We start from the raw sequence: 21,234 nt of genomic DNA, 5'->3' as shown, positions 1-21,234 counted from the left end.
CGTCTGGCACTGCTTGAAGATGGAAGAAACCCCCGGCTCAGCGACACCCCCAATCCTCACTCCTCAGGGAAGAAACAGGGCTAGGAGCTAGACGGTGTGTAGGGGGGCCCATCTAATTCGTTTTTCCTGTTGTTTTACCCATGCCGATCTGCAGGAGGCATACGGTCCTTTCTACTGCGACACTTGCCCTTTGAAGTGCTTCGGAAACAACGCTGGAGTATAGGTACTCTTGCAGAGAAGCCACTTGGCGTGTACTTTTATGTCTTTTCATGTGCTGTATAAATGCCTTCTGTTTATTGCGGTGGCTCTCAGGGGCCTTAGCAGTTGCAGACTAAGCCTGTGGACCAGGCTGCTTGTGAGAGAACCAAGTACCCACTGATAGATAAAAGGCCAGAGCCGGAAAGAGAAAGTGGATGTTCAGAGGCAGCCCCTGCTGGGGGAAAAAAAAAAATCACAGGTCTTGAGATAGCACGGGCCTTGAGCACCAGGCATTGTGTGAAAGTGACGAATTACCAAAATCTACGCCTGACACTAACACTACACGGTATGTTAACTAACTGGAATTTATTTCTTTTTTTAATGTTTTTATTTATTTTTGAGACAGAGAGACAGAGCATGAGCAGGGGAGGGGCAGAGAGAGAGGGGGAGACACAGAATCCGAAGCAGGCTCCAGGCTCTGAGCTGTCAGCACAGAGCCCCAAGAGGGGCTCGAACTCGTGGACTGTGAGATCATGACCTGAGCCAAAGTCGGACGCCCAACCGACCGAGCTACCCACGCGCCCCTTAACTAACGAATTTAAAGAAAAACTTGAGAAAAAAAAAATTTTTTTAAATAAAGAACATTTATTTTTTTTTTCAACGTTTATTTATTTTGGGACAGAGAGAGACAGAGCATGAACGGGGGAGGGGCAGAGAGAGAGGGAGACACAGAATCGGAAACAGGCTCCAGGCTCTGAGCCATCAGCCCAGAGCCCGACGCGGGGCTCGAACTCACGGACCGCGAGATCGTGACCTGGCTGAAGTCGGACGCTTAACCGACTGTGCCACCCAGGCGCCCCTAAATAAAGAACATTTAAAAACAAAAAAAAGAAAAAGGATAGCGGCGGCCAGGGAGGGAGGCAGTAGGGCAGTAGGAGAGAAGGCAGTATTGACAGCATAGTGATTCGGAGCAAGGATGTGGGGACAGCCACCTCCAGCCACTGTTGTTCATGACTGTGAAAGCTGGGAAATCGCTTAATCTCTCGAGCCTCAGTTTTCTTATCTGCAAAATGGGGATAATACTACATGTGACAAAGACTGGCTCGATATTCCCCAAAGCCGTTTCTTCTTCTTACTGAGCACACAGCTAGATTGTATCTCCTAGCACGCTTTGCAGATATATATGACCAAAGCTGGACCCTTAAAATACTGTCACACATTTATCCACACTCTCTTCCCTCAATTTCTGGCTAGATATGGAAGATCCAGTGAAGGACTCTGAGGGCCTGGGGAATGGTGGGGCCACCAGGTGGAGGAAGCCCAGGGTGCTGAATGACTGGGTGGCCTCCTAATACAACCACACCGGACAAAATCACAAAAGAGCAAGAAATAAGTGTTTCTCTTATATTTAAGACTCTGAAATTAGGGTTGTTTTTATTATAGCAATTAACCTATCCCATCTAATTCAGACATTGGCTCCTGGAAGTGAGGTACTCCTAAAACATCTAAACAACAATACATGGGGGCACCCAGGTGGCTCAGTCGGTTAAGCGTCCAACTTCGGCTCGGGTCGTGATCTCACAGTCTTGAGTTAAAGCCCCGTGTCGGGCTCTGTGCTGACAGCTCGGAGCCTGGAGCCTGCTTCGGATTCTGTGTCTCCCTCTCTCTCAGACCCTCCCCTGCTCCCACTCTGTGTGTGTGTCTCCCTCTCCCAAAATGAATAAACATTAAAAAAAACTTTTTTAACAAGAATACATGGCATTGGCTTAGCAGCTGGACAGAGAAATAAGGAAATTGATTTCAGGATCTGGAAAAGTGACAGCCCATGCTATGCTTTCATAAAACAGTGGATAATCATGCAGAAATTCTAAGTAGTCTACAAAAAAATCGACCGGAGCGAACAGGTCAACCTGGCCAGATTATAGGATAAAAGGTCAATGTACAAGAATCGATTCTGCTTCTTTATACTAGCAACAAACCGTTGGAATGTGACAATTTTTTAAAAAAAAATTATAGTAGCATGAAAAATAAAAATACCTGAGGATAAGTTTTTTTTAATCTGTGCAAAAACTCTACCCTTAAAATTTGTAACAGGTTGCTGAGATTTGACAAAAAACTTTTAAAAATTGAGAGAGCTACACTGCTGATTAGAATAGTCAAATTATTAAAATGGCACAGCCCTTCAAATTGATTTACAGATCCAATGCAATTAACAATTGTTAATTACAAAACAATTAACAATTGTTTTGTTAACAATTAACAAAAATAAAACAACAGCAACAACAAACTAGAGCATTAGAGACCCACGTGATAACATCAAACAGCCTTACTTGGAGTCCTGGAAGGAGAAAAGAAGGGTGGGGCAAGAGAAATATGTAAAGAGGTAAAGGTGAAGAATTCTCCAAAACTGATTCCAAGACATCAACTTGCAGAATCGAGAATCTCAGTGTGTACGAGCGTACAGCCAGTCTGCAATCCTCAGCCTTCCACAGCTGTCTGCTGCCTCCAGGGGACATGCCTGCCACATAGGTGGCCTCCCCAGGGCCCTGTCGAGTGGGGCTGGGTTCGAATCCTGCCTGCACCGCCTCCTAGCTGTGTGATGTGGAGCCAGCCCCTTAACCTCTCTGTTCTTCATGTGTAAGCATGGGCAGATGATGATGCAGGCCTTGCAGGGACGACCAAGCAGACACCAGATGACCTGGCAGCACAACGCCACACGCTTAAAATGGCCTCCCTGTCGTCCTCCAGCGTCGCAGAGGTCATCTGAGGAGGGTCCGGTGCGCGGGCTCAGCCTTCTGCGGGGTCCCTGCCCGCTCCTGGGGCTCACCGAGGATGGGACTGGGGTTTGGGCTCAAATCCGCTCAGGGCACAGCAGCCCAGGCTCCAGGCTAAGCACTCTCTCAACTCCAGAGGGGGTCGCCTTGGCAAGGAAAAATCTTCGCAAGGGGCTAAGTAAGGTGGTCCCTGCTCCAGCGACGGTGGGGGTTGGGGTGGGGAATCCAGCACCGGCGGGGTGTCCGCCCTCGGTGCTGCCCCCTGTGGCCGCCAAGAGCACAGCACCCGGCCCTGCAGCCGGGCAACCGGGTCCGCTCAGCCACATGGGAGACCGAGGTGCTTCGCCCGGGTATAAGCTTTGGAAGGATTGCCTACGTTTCTGAAGTTTGGCCGTGCTCCCTTCCCAGCCCTCTCCAGTGCCTGGTTGTCTGCAGGTGAGAGCACAGCCCGGAAGCCCCGGCCAGGCGCTACCACGCTTCGGGACCCCGGGATCCCGCCACACGCAGTCTGGCCGCCTGCGTCAGCCTTTCCTCCTTTCCTGCCTTGGGCATTTCTGTAAGAATTAAATGAGGTACCACCGGCAAGGCTTTTGAGCCTCACGTCTTTGAGGGGAAGAGATTGTGCATGACTGAGAATAGGGGGAAGTGAGACTCCCCCCTCCGTCCCCCAAAGTAGTCCCCGCGGCAGCCGACCGTCGCCTGGGTGCTCAGTCCCGCAACACGTTTCCCCACCGGGGCTGAGAAGGTGCCGGGCTTCCTGCCACCCCGCCCAGGCGCCACCACTGCCCTGAATCCCTATCACCTCTTAACAGTACGCTTGGGTTCCTCACTGGCTTCCCACTAAAAACAAAATGTGAACTCTCAAAATGCCCATATTTTACTAGATACCTGGAAAGCACGCAGAAAGTTCAACACCACCAAGTTGACAGCTTTGTCTGAAAATGGACAGTAGAAGGACTGAGCAGAACACAGCAGGACCTGGTTTCACTCTGAGCTATTTTCTGAAAATGGGCCAGGACCCACATTCACATGGGCCACTCCCGGGCAGGCCACCCCTCTCAGCCAGCCCGGGGCCCTGAGGGGAGGCCGGGCTCCACTGTGTGTGCTGGGGGCCGGGCGCCCTTGGAGCCTCTGCAGGCCCAGGGGAACTGCCAGGCCCTGCTTCCTCCCCAGGCAGACCAAGGGGGACAGGAAGGGGCCTCAGGGCCTTCCCAAACTCTTACCCGCCCAACATGGACGTCATCTTTTTTGCACGGCTAATCCTCCCGCTCATGTCACCCCCCTCCTCCCCTAAGGCAGGATAAGCCATCCCTCAACTGTGTTCCAGAACGTTCTGGTGCTTCCCAAGCTGTTGCCTCTGCTCTCTGCGTGCTCCTTGGGGGATAAAGCTGTTGCTCCCCATGCCCGGCGTGGTGTCCGGCACGCAGTAGGTGTGATGTGAATAGAAGTTTGTCATACTGAGTGGAATAGTAATGAGGGAGCCAGATGGACACCCCCCTCCGACAGCTAAGAATAACTCGGTAGCTTAGCAAAATTAAAGGGTGCCCTGAGGCCACAGAATGTGCTTTTCGTCCTCGGTTCCCACACGCTGCCACCTGCCACACCAGATCAAGTGCATCTTGGTGGTGCCTTCCTGCAGACAGGAACCCAGAAACGTGTCCCTCTGCTCCTCCCCCAAGCCGTGACCCTGGAACAAACAGCGGCAGATTTCTCTGGACGCCAGTCATCTCTTTATTCCATCAGTGACCAACACCACAGCACCACAGACGCGGCAGGGGCCTGCCTGAGAGCCCCAGCGAGGCAAACAGGGCGGATGGAGGGGGCCCAGTAAGGGGAAGGCCTCCCTCCCTGCCTCCCCAGCACCCCGGAGAAATGACTGTAATGCACTCTGTGACGGTGCCGGAGGAAGTATTCCAGGTCTGGGCCAGGGAGGGATTTGTTGGGGTGGCTAAGGGTGGACTCTGAACTTGAGAAGGGACCGTGTGCAGACGTGTGCGTGCATGCGTGCGTGTGCATGTGTGTGTGTGTGTGTGTGTTTGGGGGGCGTCTACACTACTGAGCATGTGGGATTTGACGGCTGAACCACAGGACCTGCCTGGGGCCAAGGAAACCAGGAACCAGGGCTGTGGGACCTGAATGGGGGCCGGAGCGCAGGCCACCCTCCTCACTGCTTCGCCTTGGAGAGCAGCCTGGGGCGGGCAGGTCTCGGCGCCTGGCTGGAGAGCTGCCTCTGGCCTGACCCACCTCATGTGTAGGCCATCTTGCTGCACACCCAGGGCCGGGTCATAAGACACTCCGTCGACACCAGCCTGGTGGGCTCCACGAAGACGCACTCTCCCAGGCCCGAGATCGGGAATCTGGGGCCAGAAGACAAGAGAGCAGGCAGTTAGAACCTGGCACGCACAGCCTGTCACTGCATGGCCCCGGAGGCCCTGTGACCTGTCCCTTCCCTCCGGAGCCACCTTCTAGTGCTTTGGGCCCCAAAAGAACTTTCTCGTGCAGCCTCTCATTGTTTCCCTACTGTGTCCACCACGGCTCCAGGCACGCTGGGGATGTCCGCAGACATCTCCTGAACACAACTGCACTTTCCTCTCCTTCCAAAGTTAGCTCACTCGTCCGTCCCGTGAGCCAGTATCCGGTTCAGGACCACCCTCTGCCCCCTGCTCCCCAAAGCACCTGCCTACACCATGGGCACCGCCTGTCACAGCTCGTGGGGCCTGTGTCTGTCCCTGCTAGCCCCCCCAGGCAGTCAGCTCCTGAACAGCGGGCTCCATGCCTCCCTCATCTCGGCTCCCCTGCAGCACACGGTGTCCAGCACAGGAAGAGCTCAGCAGAGATGAGCTGAATTAAACTAGCTCACAGGGGTGGACCTGATTAACCCCAGCGGTTGATACCCAGGCTGTGTTGCCCACAAATTCACTGACATCATCGGTGGACGTGGGGATTGGGGGTCCTTTCTACCTCAAATCATTCCTGTGAATTTCAGTATTGCTTCTTAACCTCATTGGTCACCCTGATCTGAGTTCCCTGCCAAGGCTGGAGCCAGGGTCTCACAAAAGAGGACACCGGAATGACCTCAAGAGAGAGTGCCAGGCAGGACCACCTCGGTGCCAGAGAAACGTGGCCTAGAGGCCCTTTGGTTGACAGGTGGTCAGCACACTGGGAACCCCAGCCTCCGGGGCTCTCCCGGCTCCTGAGAACAGGAAGCTCCCAGATGAGGGGAGAAAGGGGCAGAAAATGCAAGACTTCTCAGCAGCTCTAAGGATAGGACTGGGGTGAAGGCAGGAAACGGAAAGAGAGAAAAAGGAAGAGACAATGAGGACAAAGAGGGGTGCAGAATGAAGGGCAAGGGAGCCCCGGGAACGGAGGGAAGGAGCTGATGAGCTGCTCGCCCCCTAGAGGCTCCCAGCGACTGATGCAGCCCGCAGCCAGTTTGGAATGGGAAGGCCACGGTGGAGCGCTGGCGGTCAGTCCTCCCGCCTCCCCTGCCTTGGGGTCCCTCCTGCATCATCATCACCATCATCAGGTGAGCAGCTTGCTCCGACCTGGTCTCTCGGGTCTGGACTAGAAGCTGAGGTTCTTATTCCCCTGTACGCAATCCCCTGTGTCTCCCCAAGCCTGGACTGCCCCCCCCACTATCATCACCCCCCCCCCACTGCCACAGACATACACCCCCACCGCCCACGACCACTGCCAACGGCACCCCACAAACCAGTCCCTGAGACGGCACACCTGCCACCCCATCACACGCTCCCATCCACACCACTTGGGTCGCACAAGGGACACCACCACTGCACACGCCCCCAGCACCCTCAGGAGGTGTTTTCTCTAAGACCATGCGCACAGCGCCCAGGGCTCGGAGCCCCCCCTCTTCCATGATAACAATGTTTAAGCAGCACACGGCTGCCCGGAACGGAGGCCCCATCTCCGGCAGCTGTGGTCACGTGGCTAAGTTCCGGCCAATGCAGAGGAACATCCGGGGCCTGTCTTGCCCTTCCTCGGAGCCACCCTGAGCCACGCAGACCGGCCGCTACACGGCCGGGGAGCCCCAAGATGGAAAAAGCCTGGCGGCGGAAAGCTCCGATGGCTACATTACAGCAGAGCCGCCAAAGCAGGCTGCACGGGAGAGGACAGGGAAGTAAAGCCGTTATCGTTTTCTCTGTCACACGCCGCTGAACCTGGAGGTTAGTAGCTCTAGCTGGCCCCGACCCGGGGGGCTGTCTCTGGGGGGTTGTGTCCAGGGAGCTAGGCCTTCCCCAGTCTAAGCTCAGGGGCCAGAAGATGAAGCCTCAGCTCACGTGTCCGGGTCAAACGGGTCCCCGTTGACCCAGTGGAATTCGTCCCCCACTCTGCGCAGGCCAATCCAGGGCTCCCTCCGGGTGAACTTGAACATAAACTCCTGTACCAAGGAAAGAGGGAAACCTGAGTCATATGAGGTCTCCTGGCTGTTCAGACATGCCAAGACTAATCTCGGCTGAGAAAGCCGGCTCCCAGGACGTACAGACACTGAAAGGGGGTCCCTCACTGCATCCCGAAAGTAAGGAGCTGGGGTCACAGAGTGCCCTGCGCTCCCACTGACCTCCGTCCCAGCACTGGCCGGCACTAGCCTCGGGGCCCGGAGCGTGCCTGCTGAACCGGGAAGCCTGGAACAAAGTTCATCTTCTGAGCTCAGATTCTTCGGGGCACCTGGATGGCTCGGTTGGTTAAGTGTCACCTTTAGCTCAGGTCATAATTTTGCGGTTTGTGAGTTCGAGCCCTGCTTCAGGCTCTGTGCTGACAGCTCAGAGCCTGGAGGCTGCTTCAGATTCTGTCTCTCTCTCTCTCTGTCTCTGCCCCTCCCCTGCCTGTGCTCCCTCCCTCCCTTTCTCTGTCTCTCAAAAATAAACATTAAAAAATATATATTTATAAAAAAGAAGTGATTTTTAGATTATCCGCTATTTTGGATTGCCACGCCACTGTTACCCTCAAAATGCAAAACGGACCACAGACTCACTAGTGGCATTTCTGTCACATTTATACTGATAAAACTGTTGTGGGCATTAAGTGAGAGCTCATGCCCTGATGTGGACTCGCAGAAGATGCCAGCGTGTTCTTCATCCACAAGTGCCCTGGTAACTTGTAATTCTCACCCTTGGCAAAACTGAGTTGAGCTCGGCAAACCGGCCTTGGATTGAAACCATCGGCCTTCGCGACAGCCGCAGAAACGGGAGCCACTCGGGCTCCCGCCCCGTGGGGCCCACCAGCACACCCCAGGCTGGGTGCCTTCTGGAAACACGCCACGGGGGACGCCACATCCCAGGAGTGTGGTCCTCCCCGAAGGTCCCCCCCCCCCCCCGGCCCAGGGCTCACCAGTTCCTTCTGGCTCTGAATCACAGCCAGCACAGCATCGTGAGTATGGCAGTGCTGCCTGCCCGTGTTCCAGTCTCTCGGCTCCTCAGAAAAGAAGTAGCATTTCCTTCCGTAGAGCAGCCAGTCCTCTGGGCAGGGCGCTTCGCACTTGATACAGCCCTTGGAAGCTGCCGGGAAGACCGAGAGGACTCAGTGTCCGCCAGCATGCCTGGCCCCTGCCTGGGCCTGAAGGATCCCCAAATCCCACCCCCCCCCGCCCCCTGCCTGACTTGGGTGCCCTCCAGTGATGACTCAGGTGGCTGTCTTCCCACGTGAGCGGCTCTCGCAGTGCCTGGCAGGTAATAGGTTGGTGACTAAATTAACGGTAAGGGAGATCTGGGAGGCTGGCAAGGCCGCAACCGCCAGGGGAGGTGACAGCAGATTAGCCCCTGGGTTAAGATCTCATCTCTCTCTCTCAACTCCTGGAGGCTCGGAACCCCAGAAACAGAATTAGGAAAGACCTAGAGGCCACACGCGCTCTCTCCCCGGCCAGGGTGGGAACCACCAACCCCCTCTCATTGGCTGTGCCCTCGGTAGCTAACAATTCAACCTGTTTCACTGCTGAACTGCTGCCAGGTTCTTTTTCAGTGTTGAGCCCCAACCTGCCTTCCCAAGACCTAGACCTCCAGGTCTAGGTTCTGCCCCTGGAGTGACCCAGAGCAAGCCCAGCCCGTCTTCTGCCGCCTACTTGAAGAAGGATGCCAGACTCCGCTCATCCAGGTTTCCATAATTCCTTGCGAAAGATGCTCTCCACACCCTTCTCCGTCCCGTCTGGCTCACTGTGGTATGTCCGCACGGTCACCAAAAGGCTGCCACCAGGACAGACAGAGGCGGCCCCACCCCCAGCAACAGTGCCATACTGCCTTCCAGTTGCTATGGGCTTTCCTGCCTGCAGACAGCTTCAATGAAAAGAATCAGTGGGTATGTGCATATGTGCGCTTTCCTAGGCCGGCAGAACATACGCTTGGATCGTTTTCGTATGATCTGTTTCCAAGCCAGGTCTCCCCTGTGTCCTGAACTCGTATAAATCACTTTGTAAGTCCATATGGATATCTTATTTTTATTTCTTCCACCTTTACCTCATTCACATGGGCTCATCTGAGTTTTGAAAGACACATTTTAATCTTTAATTTTTTTTTTCCATCTGTCTTCTAAGCATCCTTCCTCTGTCATCCCAAGCATCCTTGTAACACCTACAAATTCCGTAAGCATATTTTTGTTTGTGTTCGTACGAGCGATTGATTAAAATGTAGACCAGGACAAAGCCAAGAACAGGCCTGTGGTTCTCCAGCCCCTAAGGATCTATAGCCGCACCGACGCCAATTAAATAATCGACACTCTGGCTTATCTGCTCGGTGCATTGCGATCACTTGGGAGTATTGACCATGGTGAGGCCACTTTCAACTGCCTTTCCGCAAGGATCTCCAAAGAGACTCTGTTGTGCTTTAGTAAAATCACAACGAGCTATGTCTTTGCATGGCTCTGACCTCCCCAACCCAGCACTGGGACACCCAACACCAGGAAACCAATTTAATTTGTAGTGATTATTCTAGGTTGAGCTGGCACCAGTGGTCACCATATTCTTTTCTAAACACTCACAAATCCCCTGATTATCACGCATGCCCGAAGGTGAGGATTTAGCAGGAGCCGATGTTGTCATTGGACTTTTCTCCCATTTTAAGGTGCCCGCCTCTGGTCTTAGGGTGCTTCTCAAAGATTAAAGCCAGAGGCACTGAAATCACTTTGCAGACTCTTCAGAACCCACGACATACTTAGACTTGAATCCATTCAAAGCAGCCACATCTCCTGGTCATATAGCCTCACCTGTTCTTAGTTGCAATTTCCTCCTTTTTATTCCTTTCTTCCTTCCTCCCTTCCTTCTTTCTTTTTGTCCTCAGCATTTAGGGGGACTAACACACAGCAGGGCTCAATAAATGTTCACTAAATGAATGAACGTGATCTTTAAAGGCCCTCATCCCCCAGCCATCTCCTTCAAGAAGCAGGGTCTGCCTAACTCCCCTCAAGCTGGTTTGTGTTCTTGAAGCACGTACGGAACAGTCCCTAAGTAACATCGCTCCTTCCCCGCATGGCTTAGTAAAGGGGACATGTGGAGTCAATGTGTGACTATATTATTTTTGGCTACACTCTCACCTGGAAACAGCACTCTGTTTTCTGTGCTTTGTTCCCCACAGAATACGTAGTATGTCTGGAACCTTTCTTTACCTAGTTAGACTTTACCTAATTTGACAAGGGGTGTATATGGATATAGGCATCTCTGTATACACTTGCATAAACGCTCTGACATGCATGCTCACCCAAGATGCTCATCACCACCAGGATAGCAAACAGAAGGACTGCGATGGCCCCCAGCAGGAGACGTGTGGTGGTGTCTGAGAAGAAAAGAAAGCGGTTCAATACCCGGCCACCCACCCCACCGCCAATCCCCATCGCCAGCCCCAAGTCCTCATAGTGAGAAAATCTGGCCTGAGCCCGGCAATCTGTGTTTTTTGTGTTTTTTGTGTTTTTTTGTTTTTGTTTTTGAGAGAGAGAGAGAGAGCATGAGAGAGGGAGGGGCAGAGGGAGAGGGAGAGAGAGAATCCAAAGCAGGCTCGGCATGGAGCCCAATGCAGGGTTCGAACTCATGAACCAATGAGATCATGACCTGAGCTGAAATCAAGAGGCTGATGCTTGACTGACTGAGCCACCCAGGCGCCCCATCAATCTGTTTTAGCAAGCCCTCCGCGTGATTCAGATGCATGCTGAAGTCTGAGAGCCTGTGTTCTGGAACACAGTTCTGAATCTGTGACACTGCCCTCTCCCGGCTTAAAAGCCCTCCTTCCAAGGCTCTGCACTTGACCGTCTTCTGTGGTTGTTAGGCTTTCCGGTCCTCACCTCCTGCTGCTTCTCTGCCTGGTCCCCGGTTTTGGCCACATGGACTCCTCGAAACAACCCAACCCGTCCTCACAGCCCTGGGGCTGGGTCTCTGCCCTCAGAGCTCTCCTCCTCCACTGCTACCTCTGGAAATCCTACCCATGTCTATACCTGCTATCCTCTTCACAATACCTCTGCCTTCTCCCCTTTTGTTTTTTCTATCACTGAAAATTTTTATTTCATCTTTAAGGGAAGAACCCTTTGAGACTTCGGACAGCCTATTAAAGTTCTTCTTACTGTCAGAACATAGACATCACATAAAAGTTGCCATTTTAACCACTAAGTGTACAACGAATGGCGTTAATTACATCCATGATGTTGGGCAACTATCCCCACTGTCTTTTCAGTTTTACAAATAAACTTTCTCGTCACCCAAACAGAAACTCCATTCTGATTAAGCATCCATTCCCTGCTCCCACCTCCCCCTGCCAGCCCCTGATAATCTCGAAATCTACTTTCTGTCTCCCCAAATTTGCCTAGTCTAGATATTTCATATAAGTGGAATCATACAATATTTGTCTTCTTGTGTCTGACTTACTTCACTTCAAGGTCCATCCACGTTGCAGCATGTGCCAGAAGGTCATTCCTTTTAATGGCTGCGTAATATCCCGTTGTGCAAATACATATATGTGTTATATGTGTATATGTGGTTGTTGTTATTTACCCTTTCATCTGTTGATCGACACTTGGTGGGGGGGGGACATGAACATCCACACCATAACAATGTTCTTGAAGAAGCACCCCCCCAAACCCTTCTGAGCTTCTCTAATCTAATTTTGCCTTCTAAGCCCCCCTGCCACCCTGGAATCTCCCTTTACCAGCAGCCTGAGGATCTCTCTGCCTCCCTCAGGTACTGGCTCTCCTGCACTTTCTGTCCCACGCCTTCTTTTTTCTTGGTTTACTCCCTTGTTTGGGTGGAGCACATCTTCCAATAGAGAAAGGACAGAGCAGGACCACCACACCACACAACCACCAGCGGTAAACCATCGCACCGTGTCCTATGGTGAATGCTCCCCCCTGGAGCTGTGAAGTCAGAGGCCTGAGTACCGCAGGTTGGACAGAATTCTCCTGCAGAATGTTGAAGGCATTAATTAACGGTCTTCTAGCTCCAGTGTTGCTCTCCAAGAGTCTAGAGCCATTCTCACCCATGATCCTTTTCCTATCAATTGCTTTCCAAGGGTGCTGGCTGGCTCAGTTGGAAGGGCATGCCCCTCTTGATCTTGGGCTCGTGAGCTGGAGCCCTACATTGGGTGTCGAGATCACTTCAATAAATAAATAAACTTAAAAAAAGAATAATATCAATTGCTATCCGCCCCCTGCCGGAAGCTTTTAGGATCTTTTCTTTATCCCTCGGTCTTCTAAAATTTCATCATGCATGCCATGCCCTAGTTTGGGTCCATTTGCGTCCACTAAAGTAGGCAATCAATGGGCCCTCTCCATCTGGAAGCTCATGTCCTTTGGTTTCAGGAAATTTTCTTTAATTATATCATCAATGGTTTCCTCTTGTCCATTTTCTCTGTCCTCTTTCTGGAAGTCATATTCTGCAGATGTTGGACCACCTGAACTGGTCCTCTGAGTTTCTTTTTCTTTTTTCCCCCCTTATCAGCTATCTTTTTGCCTTTTTTGCTCTATTTGCTAGGAGATTTTTCTCAACTTTATCTTCCTGCTCTCCCGACTCTTCCATTTCTGCAAGTATTTTTAATTTTCAGGGTGGTTTTTTGTTTTGCTATGGTCTGCTCCTGTTCTCTGAAGACCCATTCTCAAAGCATCCCATTTTTAATGGTGCCATATTTGCTCTGATCACTTTGAGGATATTGCTAATAGTTTTTTGGAGGGGGAGAAAAAGAGGAGAGGTGGACAGAAAGCTTAGTTCTCCTTGGATTGTCTGGGTTTCTTCCCAATTGCTTTTTTTTCCTGTTCATTTGTTTTGGTCTCTAGTTTCCAAGTCAGAGAGTTTCCTCGGATGTCTGGAATTCCTTGGTTATTTGTTCCTGATTAACGCAGGAGGAAAGAGTCCACTGGGGCCTCTGAAGCTGGGAAAAGGCTTATTAACTGTGGGGTCCCAGCGGAGTGACCAGGTGGGGCTCTCTGAATGCCCCAGGTTTTTCCTCTTGGGTGGGCCAGAATTCCCGGAGAAGTCTCTTCTGTTTCCCTCCCAGGCAGAGAGGCCGGGAGACCATGCTAAGTATTCAGTATGTAAATGTCCACTTACCTGCTTGCTCCCAAATGTACTGCTGTCTCAAGACCCTCCCTAAGACAGCCTCAGACTCCTGCCAGCGCTGGGAAGATGCTGGACAGCTGGCAAAGAGGCTCTGGGGAACTAAATCATTTCTAAAATGTTCGAGCGGCTCTCCCGTTTCAGCTCCATCTTCCCTCGCTGCCGTGATGACCGGTGTCCCCATCTCCATACTCTGGGGTTCCTGCATGTGACTCAGGCCATTCCTCTGCTTGTCCAGCCGGTGGAATCAGCTGGCATTCATCATTGACCCCTAGCTCCCAGTTGTGTTGCTATTGTCTTCTCTCCTTCTCTCATTGTCCTTCTGGCCTTTTAAAAATCCCTTTACCAATGCGTTAGTGGGCTTCTGGAAGGAAAGAGGCTAAATGTGTGCATTCAGTTTGCCATCTTTACCTACGGGTGCAGCCGGCATTCTGGAATCCTCCCTATGAGCAGGTTCTCTGCTGGCAAGTGGCCAGGAGCCTAGGGGCGAGCGGCTGCAGGTGAGAGCAGAGACTCACGTGTGGCCTCCGGGGCTGGGCTCTTTCTGCACCTTCTCTGTTGTCCTCAACGCAGCTTGTCGTAGGGCTGATCCCCCCCTGAGCCGCCTGGTAACTGCCTGTGGCAAGTGCCCTGTATGTATCCTTCCTCTCCCTTCTCTACTCGCCCGTCTAGGCCGATACACGCTGGCACCATAACGCTTTGTGCATAGCATCTTAAACCACTTTGGTAGGTTCAAATCCCAGCTCTGCCGCTCTCTAGATGATTTGGTAACTTCGCGGCAAAGTTACTCAGCTTCTATTTTTACTTCATTTTCTCCGCCTTTAAAATGAGGTCATGGTAGTATCTGCCTCCTAAAATTTTGTGAGAAATCATTATTCAGTGCTTAGCAGGTGTCTGGCTTAGAAAGCTCTACTTCAGTGTTAGCAATCACCATGGCGATGACGATGACGATGACGATGAGCCCACAGGCTCCTTTAGGGAAAAGCCCATGCTTTACTCACCTTTGGATTCCCTACATAGGGTACAGAGCACCCGTCAGTACTCAAAAACCTGGGGGGGACTTAGCTACACTGAGTGACAATGTCCTTAGTCAGCCTTAAACTCTGCTGAGTTTGTAGGAAAGGCCACATGGATGTACAGCTGCTCTCTGGGGGTGGGGATGTGCACGTGCATCTCTGATATCACAGAACCAGGGAGCCTCTTGGGACTTTCACAGGGATAACTGCTCTGGACGTTGCACTGTGGACAGAAAAGACCCTCTAGGGAGTCCCGACTCCTTGCTCACTACTGCTGTCACAGAGGACGGCTGTGGGGCTGGACAATCCAAAACAACGCTGTATTCGTTTCCTAGGGTTGGGGTGACAAAACACCACAAACCACATGGCTTAAAACTCCGCAAATTTATTTGTCTCGCTTCTGCGGACGAGAAGTCCACGATCAAGGTGCCAGCAGGGACACACTTGCTCCGAAAGCTAGGGGAGTCCTTGCTCTCTTCGTCCTGGCTTCTGAGGGTTTGCTGGTGACCTTCCTCACCCCCGGGTTTGCAGCCCTTTATTCCAGGCTCTGCCTTCTTCATCACATGAACTTTCTCCCTGTGTGTCTCTTGTCTTCCTGTGACCGTGGTCTTATAAGAACACCAGTCATATTGGATTAGAAACCCACCCACTCCAGAACGGGCAGCCTGGGTGGCTTAGTCAGTTGAGCTTCGAACTTCAGCTCAGGTCGTGATCTCACATTTGTGGGTTCAAGCCCCGCATTGGGCTCTGTGCGGACAGCTCGGAGCCTGGAGCCTGCTTCGGATTCTGCGTCTCCCTCTCTCTCTGCCCCTCCCCTGCTTGTGCTCTCTCTCTGCCCCTCCTCTGCTCACACTCTCTCTCTGTCTCTCAAAAATAAGTAGACGTTGAAAAAAATCTTCAAAAAATACAGTAAAAAAAAAAAAAAACAATTCAAGCCATAACAAATGTCTAACTCAATCATTCCTTCTATGCAATACTCCACAACAGATGGAGTTTGAGGGTGCGTTTATTTGTGTTTATAAACATATATGAATTAGCCTCATGTTAGAAGGAACCGCTGAAAATCTGGCTCCAACCCAGTAGATGCCCCATCACCCTCACACCCACAGCCCAAAAGAGACTCACCGCTGACCTCTCTCTAAGTTGTCAGGGCCACAGTCTGGCAAGCATAGTCTTGACTGTTCAAAACCATCAAATGCAGAGTTTGGTAATTTTTAAAATTTTAAAAGGCTTGGCTAAATGCATGTGTGTGGTTTTGACCAGGAAGTTGTGGGTTTATGTCTAATCAAGAAACTTTCAACATTAAAAATTCAGAATCGGTGAGCTCTGAAAAATCTATAGCCTGTGATGTGCAGAATCGTCCCCTCCCGTACCCTCAGGCTACTTGCTCTTCCCCAATCCCACCCCCGCGGCCAGAAATATCCCCATCTCCTGTCACCCCCAGTCTTTCTAGAACCCAGGCCTCGGCAGCGCGCTGGGTCACCTTTTCTGGCCGCTCCCCGAGGCCAGGGCATGGAAAGAAAGGTTAACAGCCACAGGGAGAGAAGGCTTGCTCAGGAGAACTTCTGTCTGGCTTTCTATTTATAAAGCTAATTGTTCATCTAAGGAAAGTCGAGAAGTCATGAGCTCTAATTCTGGTTTAAATTTAAGAAGTCCTCAATTTCACTTAACCTGTGAGGAGGAAAAAAAGGTCCGTGCGCGAGGTAGCAGCGTTGTCTGGAGAGTCTGGGCCAGAGAGCTACACGCATCACAAACACAACTCAGTTCTTCCCGATTAGCCTCATGAAGCCCGAGAACTCTCAGGTCAGAGGCCCTCCTGGCAAACACACGTTAGCAAACAATTAGCAAACAACTTGTGTTCTTGGGCAAGACGCTTAGCCTGTCCCAGTGGGCTTGCTCATCTGCAAAATAGGTAACAATGCTCAGCAGCCCCTGAAGGGTGTGGGGGGGGGGGGTATTAAATGGGACCGTGTCATGAAAGCCTCTGGCCCGGGGTGGGGCACACAGTAGGTGCTTGAGAAATGCCTGGCACTTGGTACCAAAGGAGCACAGCCCCGCCCCGACCGTTCAGCTTGGTCAAGTCAAAAAGTCTCTCACTTGTCTCAAGGGCAGACCCCTCATCCCATCACAGGTGTTTTCTCAGTGTCAGCTGATGGCTCATTCCATGGACTTCAGCCGGGGGCAGGGAGCAGACTCAAGGTAGGCAACTGCGCTCCCCCGTCACGGGCGCAGGATGCCAAGTCCAGAGAGCTGGTGACAGGAGTCACCTGCACAGCCCACACCCCTGCACCTTTGTGTGGCCCTGAGAGGCAGAAGGAATTACCTAGCTTAGTAGATAAGGAAACTGAGTCAAACAAGTTTGAAAACGGCCAGCCCATGGTGGTGGAAGGATCTGGCTTGGGTTTACCTGACTTTGAGTTCTTTGTACCTCACCAAGCTGCCTCAGCCCCCGTCCTGTGATTTCTGCCCGCACAGCAATACCCTGGAGAGACCAGGCCTGGTCCCTGAGTTCCCCTCTTCTGACAGGAGATGGGGGTGCCAAGGGAGCACCCAGCAGACTCTCAGAGCACCGGGGGGCCCTGGACTCAGACCCCAGATACTACAACTCCTGCAGAAAAAGTCCATAGGCCACAGATGCTGGGCCTCCAAGGACCAAAGACATCAAGGGTGGGGCTGCTTCTGGGGGGACCAGGGGGAGAACCAGAGGTGGCATGAGATGAGACGCAGAGCCAGGCACGGACCGGCAAGACAAGGCTGGACTGCAAGAGACACTAAGTACAGATCAGCGAGCTTCTTCGCGGGTAGAAGAGTCCGTGTCCCAAGAGAGCAACTGGGCCTGGGCCTTATTCAGCCTAACCGCAGATGGTCAGCCCAGCCCCGGTTGGGAGCAGAAAACAGGATGGTCAAAGTCAGGGCCGGGGGTAAAATAGGAACCAGCAAGCCAGAGGCATTGAATGAGGCCACACCACCCCTGAAGCGGCCCTGACCATCAGGGGGCTGGAGTGAGGCTAGGCCAGACCCTGCAGGAATGCCTATGAATGAATGAATGAAAACTCACAGGCAAAAGGAGTGAGCAACTTCCAGACATAACTTGGGCGGGAGGGATGCGGGGATCACAGGCAAATCTGACAATGCCCGACAGAGAAAGCGGTTTGCCCACCTTTTTTCAACTCTACTCTTCCCCGCCTGCAATGGCTCTTCTATTCTGTGACCCAACTTCTTTGCTTCCTTTGTCCCAAATCACCACCCAGGCATCTGACCGTCCCTCCCTCCAGAGTTTGCACAGCCCCTCCCCCACACAGGCAGCCCAGACCCCCAGCCCACCGGCCTCTGGGCCAAGAGCTGATATCGCAGCCCCCACCTCTCCCTCCTCGGCAAGGTACCTGCCCTGGCAAGCGCTGGCCAGGTCTCGCCCCCGACCACCACCCCACCTTCCTCACTGACCTGGTCTTGGCCTGACCCCTCTTGATCGCCACCACTTTTCCAAGGGCAAATCCACTGTCTCATTCTATGCCTAACTCTCAACAGTTTCTTCAGAACAAAGTCCAATGCCTGGGTGACCATTCACAGTCTGGACCCTCCAGATCCACCTCTTCCCATCCCTTCCCCTCCATTCTGTTACTCTGGAGTTCAGTTTGCCACAGGGACAAGCTGGTTCTGGCCACCTGGCCCCTGAACATGTCATTCCTCAAGCCTGGGGCACCCTGCCTTCTCTCCACTCCAAGAAGGCTTCCTTTTCTTTTTTTTTCTTTTCATTTTTATGCTTATTTATTAATTTTTGAGAGGGAGAAAGAGATAGAGGGAGAAGGGTAGACGGAGAGAGAGAGAGAGAGAGAGAGAGAGAGAGAGAGAGTCTCAAGCAGGCTCCGTGCTGTCACTGCAGAGTTTGATGCTGGGCTCGAACCCACCAACTGTGAGATCATGATCTGAGTCCCTGACAAGAGCCACCCAGGTGCCCCATAAGTCTTCCTTTTCTAATACTCTGCCCCCAAGGGTTAGGTGACCCAGGCTCTGGGCTTCCCTAGTTAATGCTGCCCAGATTCTCAGCCTTTGGACTGGGGGCGTCAGGAATATCCAGAAGTCCAGAGGGCCAGCCCTCTCCCTTGACAAGTCTAGCATCTCCCACACCACACACCCCCTGGGGCCACAAAGTTTCCCCCAATGAGCTCATGAACTTGAATTCTATTTTCCACTTGGGTACTGCCCCCTTGGTTGACCAGGGTCACTCCCTGAGCCCATCTGACTGGAAGAGGAAGGTGGCACGCATGACCTTGCCAGGAAGAGCCTGAGGCATATTCTCCACCTCTCTCCTTCCTATGTGGCCCCGTCACCGCCAGCGCCCCCTCCCCTTCCCACAGCGCAGGGGCACCTTCCCCGCCGGCGTCTACAGCTTTTGTCACTTTGCCCAAAACATTTCCACCACTACAGATCGAAGCCACCCTCTCAACGTGCACATCAGGTGAGGGCCGGTCAGGAACCGTCCCCCTTCATTCTGGAGGAGATTGGGGCTCAGACCATGAAACCCGCTCCCAAGGTCAAAGAGTGGGTCAGCTGCCTAGGTAGGGTCAAGGCTGTAACTGTAGGTGGTCCTTAGCTACGGTCCTCCCCAACTCCGCCATGTGGCATCTGACTGCCCTGAAATCAATCCTCCCGGCGCTCCCGCCCTCCCTCCGGGAGCTCGGCCAAGGTGACTCTGACCCGCCTCCCGGGTCCCGGGTCCCGGGCGGGGGGACGGAGGGCCGCTCGGCGCTTACCCTCCAAGGCCGCCTTCCAGCTGGTGCTGCCCTCATAGCCCGACCCCGATCGCCGCAGCAGCCCCTCGGGTCCGCGGCCCTCCGCCTCCGCCGGCGAGCGCGGCCTGGGCGCTGCGGGGGCGGGCGCGGGGCGGGCGGCGGGGGGCGGCGGCGGCCGGGTCCGCGCGGGGGGCTCCCGGGCCGGCTCCATGCCCCGCGCTCCGCCGCGCCGCGCCCGCGCTCCTGCGCCGGGGTGCGGGGCCCAGCCCGACGCGCACTCGGCGCTCCGCGCGCCTTGCGGGCCCCCCAGGCCGGCCTCGGGTGGACGAGGGCCGCGGTTGGCGCAGGCCGGGGCTGAGCCCGGCTCCCCGCGCCGGACCCCCGTGCCCGATCGCCGCCGCCTCCGCCAGCCGTGCGCGCCGCGCCTGCCCTGGCCGAGCCGCAGCCTCCGCGCACAGCCGGGGCACGGGGAGGAGCGGGTGGAGGCAGGCGGTAGCGGGGCTGGCGGGGTGGCGCCTGGGGGGGTGGGGGTGGGGACGGGGAGGGGACGGGGAGGGAGGAGGCGCCGAGGAGCAGGGACAGCCCCACAGCCCCGGGCCCCGCCGGCCACCCGCTCCCTTGGCAGGATGCCAGATGCTGCAGAGAGAGGAGCGCGGATCCTGGAGCCGGGAGACCTGTCCTCTAATCCGGGGCATGCACCTCCCAGCCTCCCGCCTGTCCTCTGTGAAATGGGAATAAAGTTTACAGGGATGACGCGGTGAGATTCCAGGAAGATGAAGGGCTTTGCTCTGGGCTGTCGTGGAGTCAGGGCAGAGGGGTGAGGCCGCCACTCGGCCAGACTCTTGACACTGGAGAGAGAGACGGGGGGACCAAGGTCTGAGGGGACAAGTGGAGGAACATTTCAGATTCAGGTCACACTGGTGAACCTCCACGAAGCGCTGGGGACTCTTACATATGTGCGCTGACAACATCCTCGGCTTCGGTTGCAAATCGCAAGTCAACAGCGTTTGCGAAGGCTGCACCCTGCAAGCGCCGGCTGGGTGGGTTCTCTGACTCCCAGGCCGGGCCTTCCTCCATGGCCTTCACTCAGCCTGTACCCCCTACCTGGCTGCCCCAGGGTCACCTGAGCCTCTAGCTCTGAACCTCCGTCTCCAATCCCAGTCCCGCATCTGTTTCCTATCTCATTAATGGTCCCTCACTCTCATTTCCTCCTGTATTTCCATGGGGATGAGGGCTTACCCTACATATAAGTTTGTAGGTTTCTCGGCTTATTCTTTTGGATTGGACTTGAGAAATCAGATTGCCTTCCCACCACACTACACCCAGAAGTCAACCAAATCACCTAAGATCTGCAATCAGAATGCACGTTACCGTGAGACACCAGGGAGGTCTTCCCTCTCGGCATAAAGAAGGCTAGGAACACATCACTTACAATCATTTCACTTTACACAAGTGAATAAAGTGAAAAATTGTAAAACCACCCAAAAAGAAGAAAAACTAAGTATTGGTAGCAGAACATATTTTATTTCGTGGTTGCATTTTGGCAGAATCCCCTTCACAGAGTCTATTCTTGGCTGTCAACAATCAAATTCTCATTGCCAAGTGCATGTGAGTGTTGCTGTATGATTCACAACTCCGATTGCAGCCAAGGGTCTGCAAGGTCCTTCTTCCTTGGGTTCAGGAAAACGAGAGGGATGGGGGCGGGGCCAGGCATCTTTCTGTTAAAGAAATGCTTCTCTGCTGGGGCAGAGCCTCCCCTGGGTCAAGTGTTTCTCTCTGGACCGTGGCTCATCTTGCTGGAACAAGTCTTCCCAGGAGGAAAGGACCACTCCTTCGTCCTGCCCTTTTTTTACCAACAGGTTCCCAGTGATGTGTGTGATTCATCTTCTATCAGCCCCTTCTCAGGCCAGGTGACAACCCGGAATCTTTTCCATCCTCAGCCTAGCCCGAATATGCAGCCCATGTTTGCAAACCCA

General features: G+C 53.5%; 1 protein-coding gene and 1 long non-coding RNA gene across 2 annotated transcripts; one reads left to right on the top strand and one right to left on the bottom strand.

Annotated features, from left to right (window-relative positions):
* Nucleotides 1–4,679: 4,679 nt before the first annotated feature.
* Nucleotides 4,680–19,469, bottom strand: CLEC2L (C-type lectin domain family 2 member L). Its single transcript, XM_030308552.1, has 5 exons — nt 19,280–19,469; nt 10,676–10,750; nt 8,322–8,488; nt 7,271–7,371; nt 4,680–5,329 (listed from the first exon to the last, which is right to left on the bottom strand). Exons 1-5 carry the CDS (start codon nt 19,467–19,469, stop codon nt 5,218–5,220), a joined length of 645 nt encoding a protein of 214 aa, XP_030164412.1. The 3' UTR covers nt 4,680–5,217.
* Nucleotides 8,452–9,404, top strand: LOC115509250. Its single transcript, XR_003967272.1, has 2 exons — nt 8,452–8,659; nt 8,937–9,404. It is a non-coding gene; the product is annotated as an uncharacterized LOC115509250 (long non-coding RNA).
* Nucleotides 19,470–21,234: the final 1,765 nt, after the last annotated feature.

Source organism: Lynx canadensis, chromosome A2 (genome assembly GCF_007474595.2).
Source record: "Lynx canadensis isolate LIC74 chromosome A2, mLynCan4.pri.v2, whole genome shotgun sequence".
Taxonomy (NCBI): domain Eukaryota; kingdom Metazoa; phylum Chordata; class Mammalia; order Carnivora; family Felidae; genus Lynx; species Lynx canadensis.
Note: the sequence above shows the minus strand (reverse complement) of the source record. Positions and strands in the feature narration are given on the sequence as shown.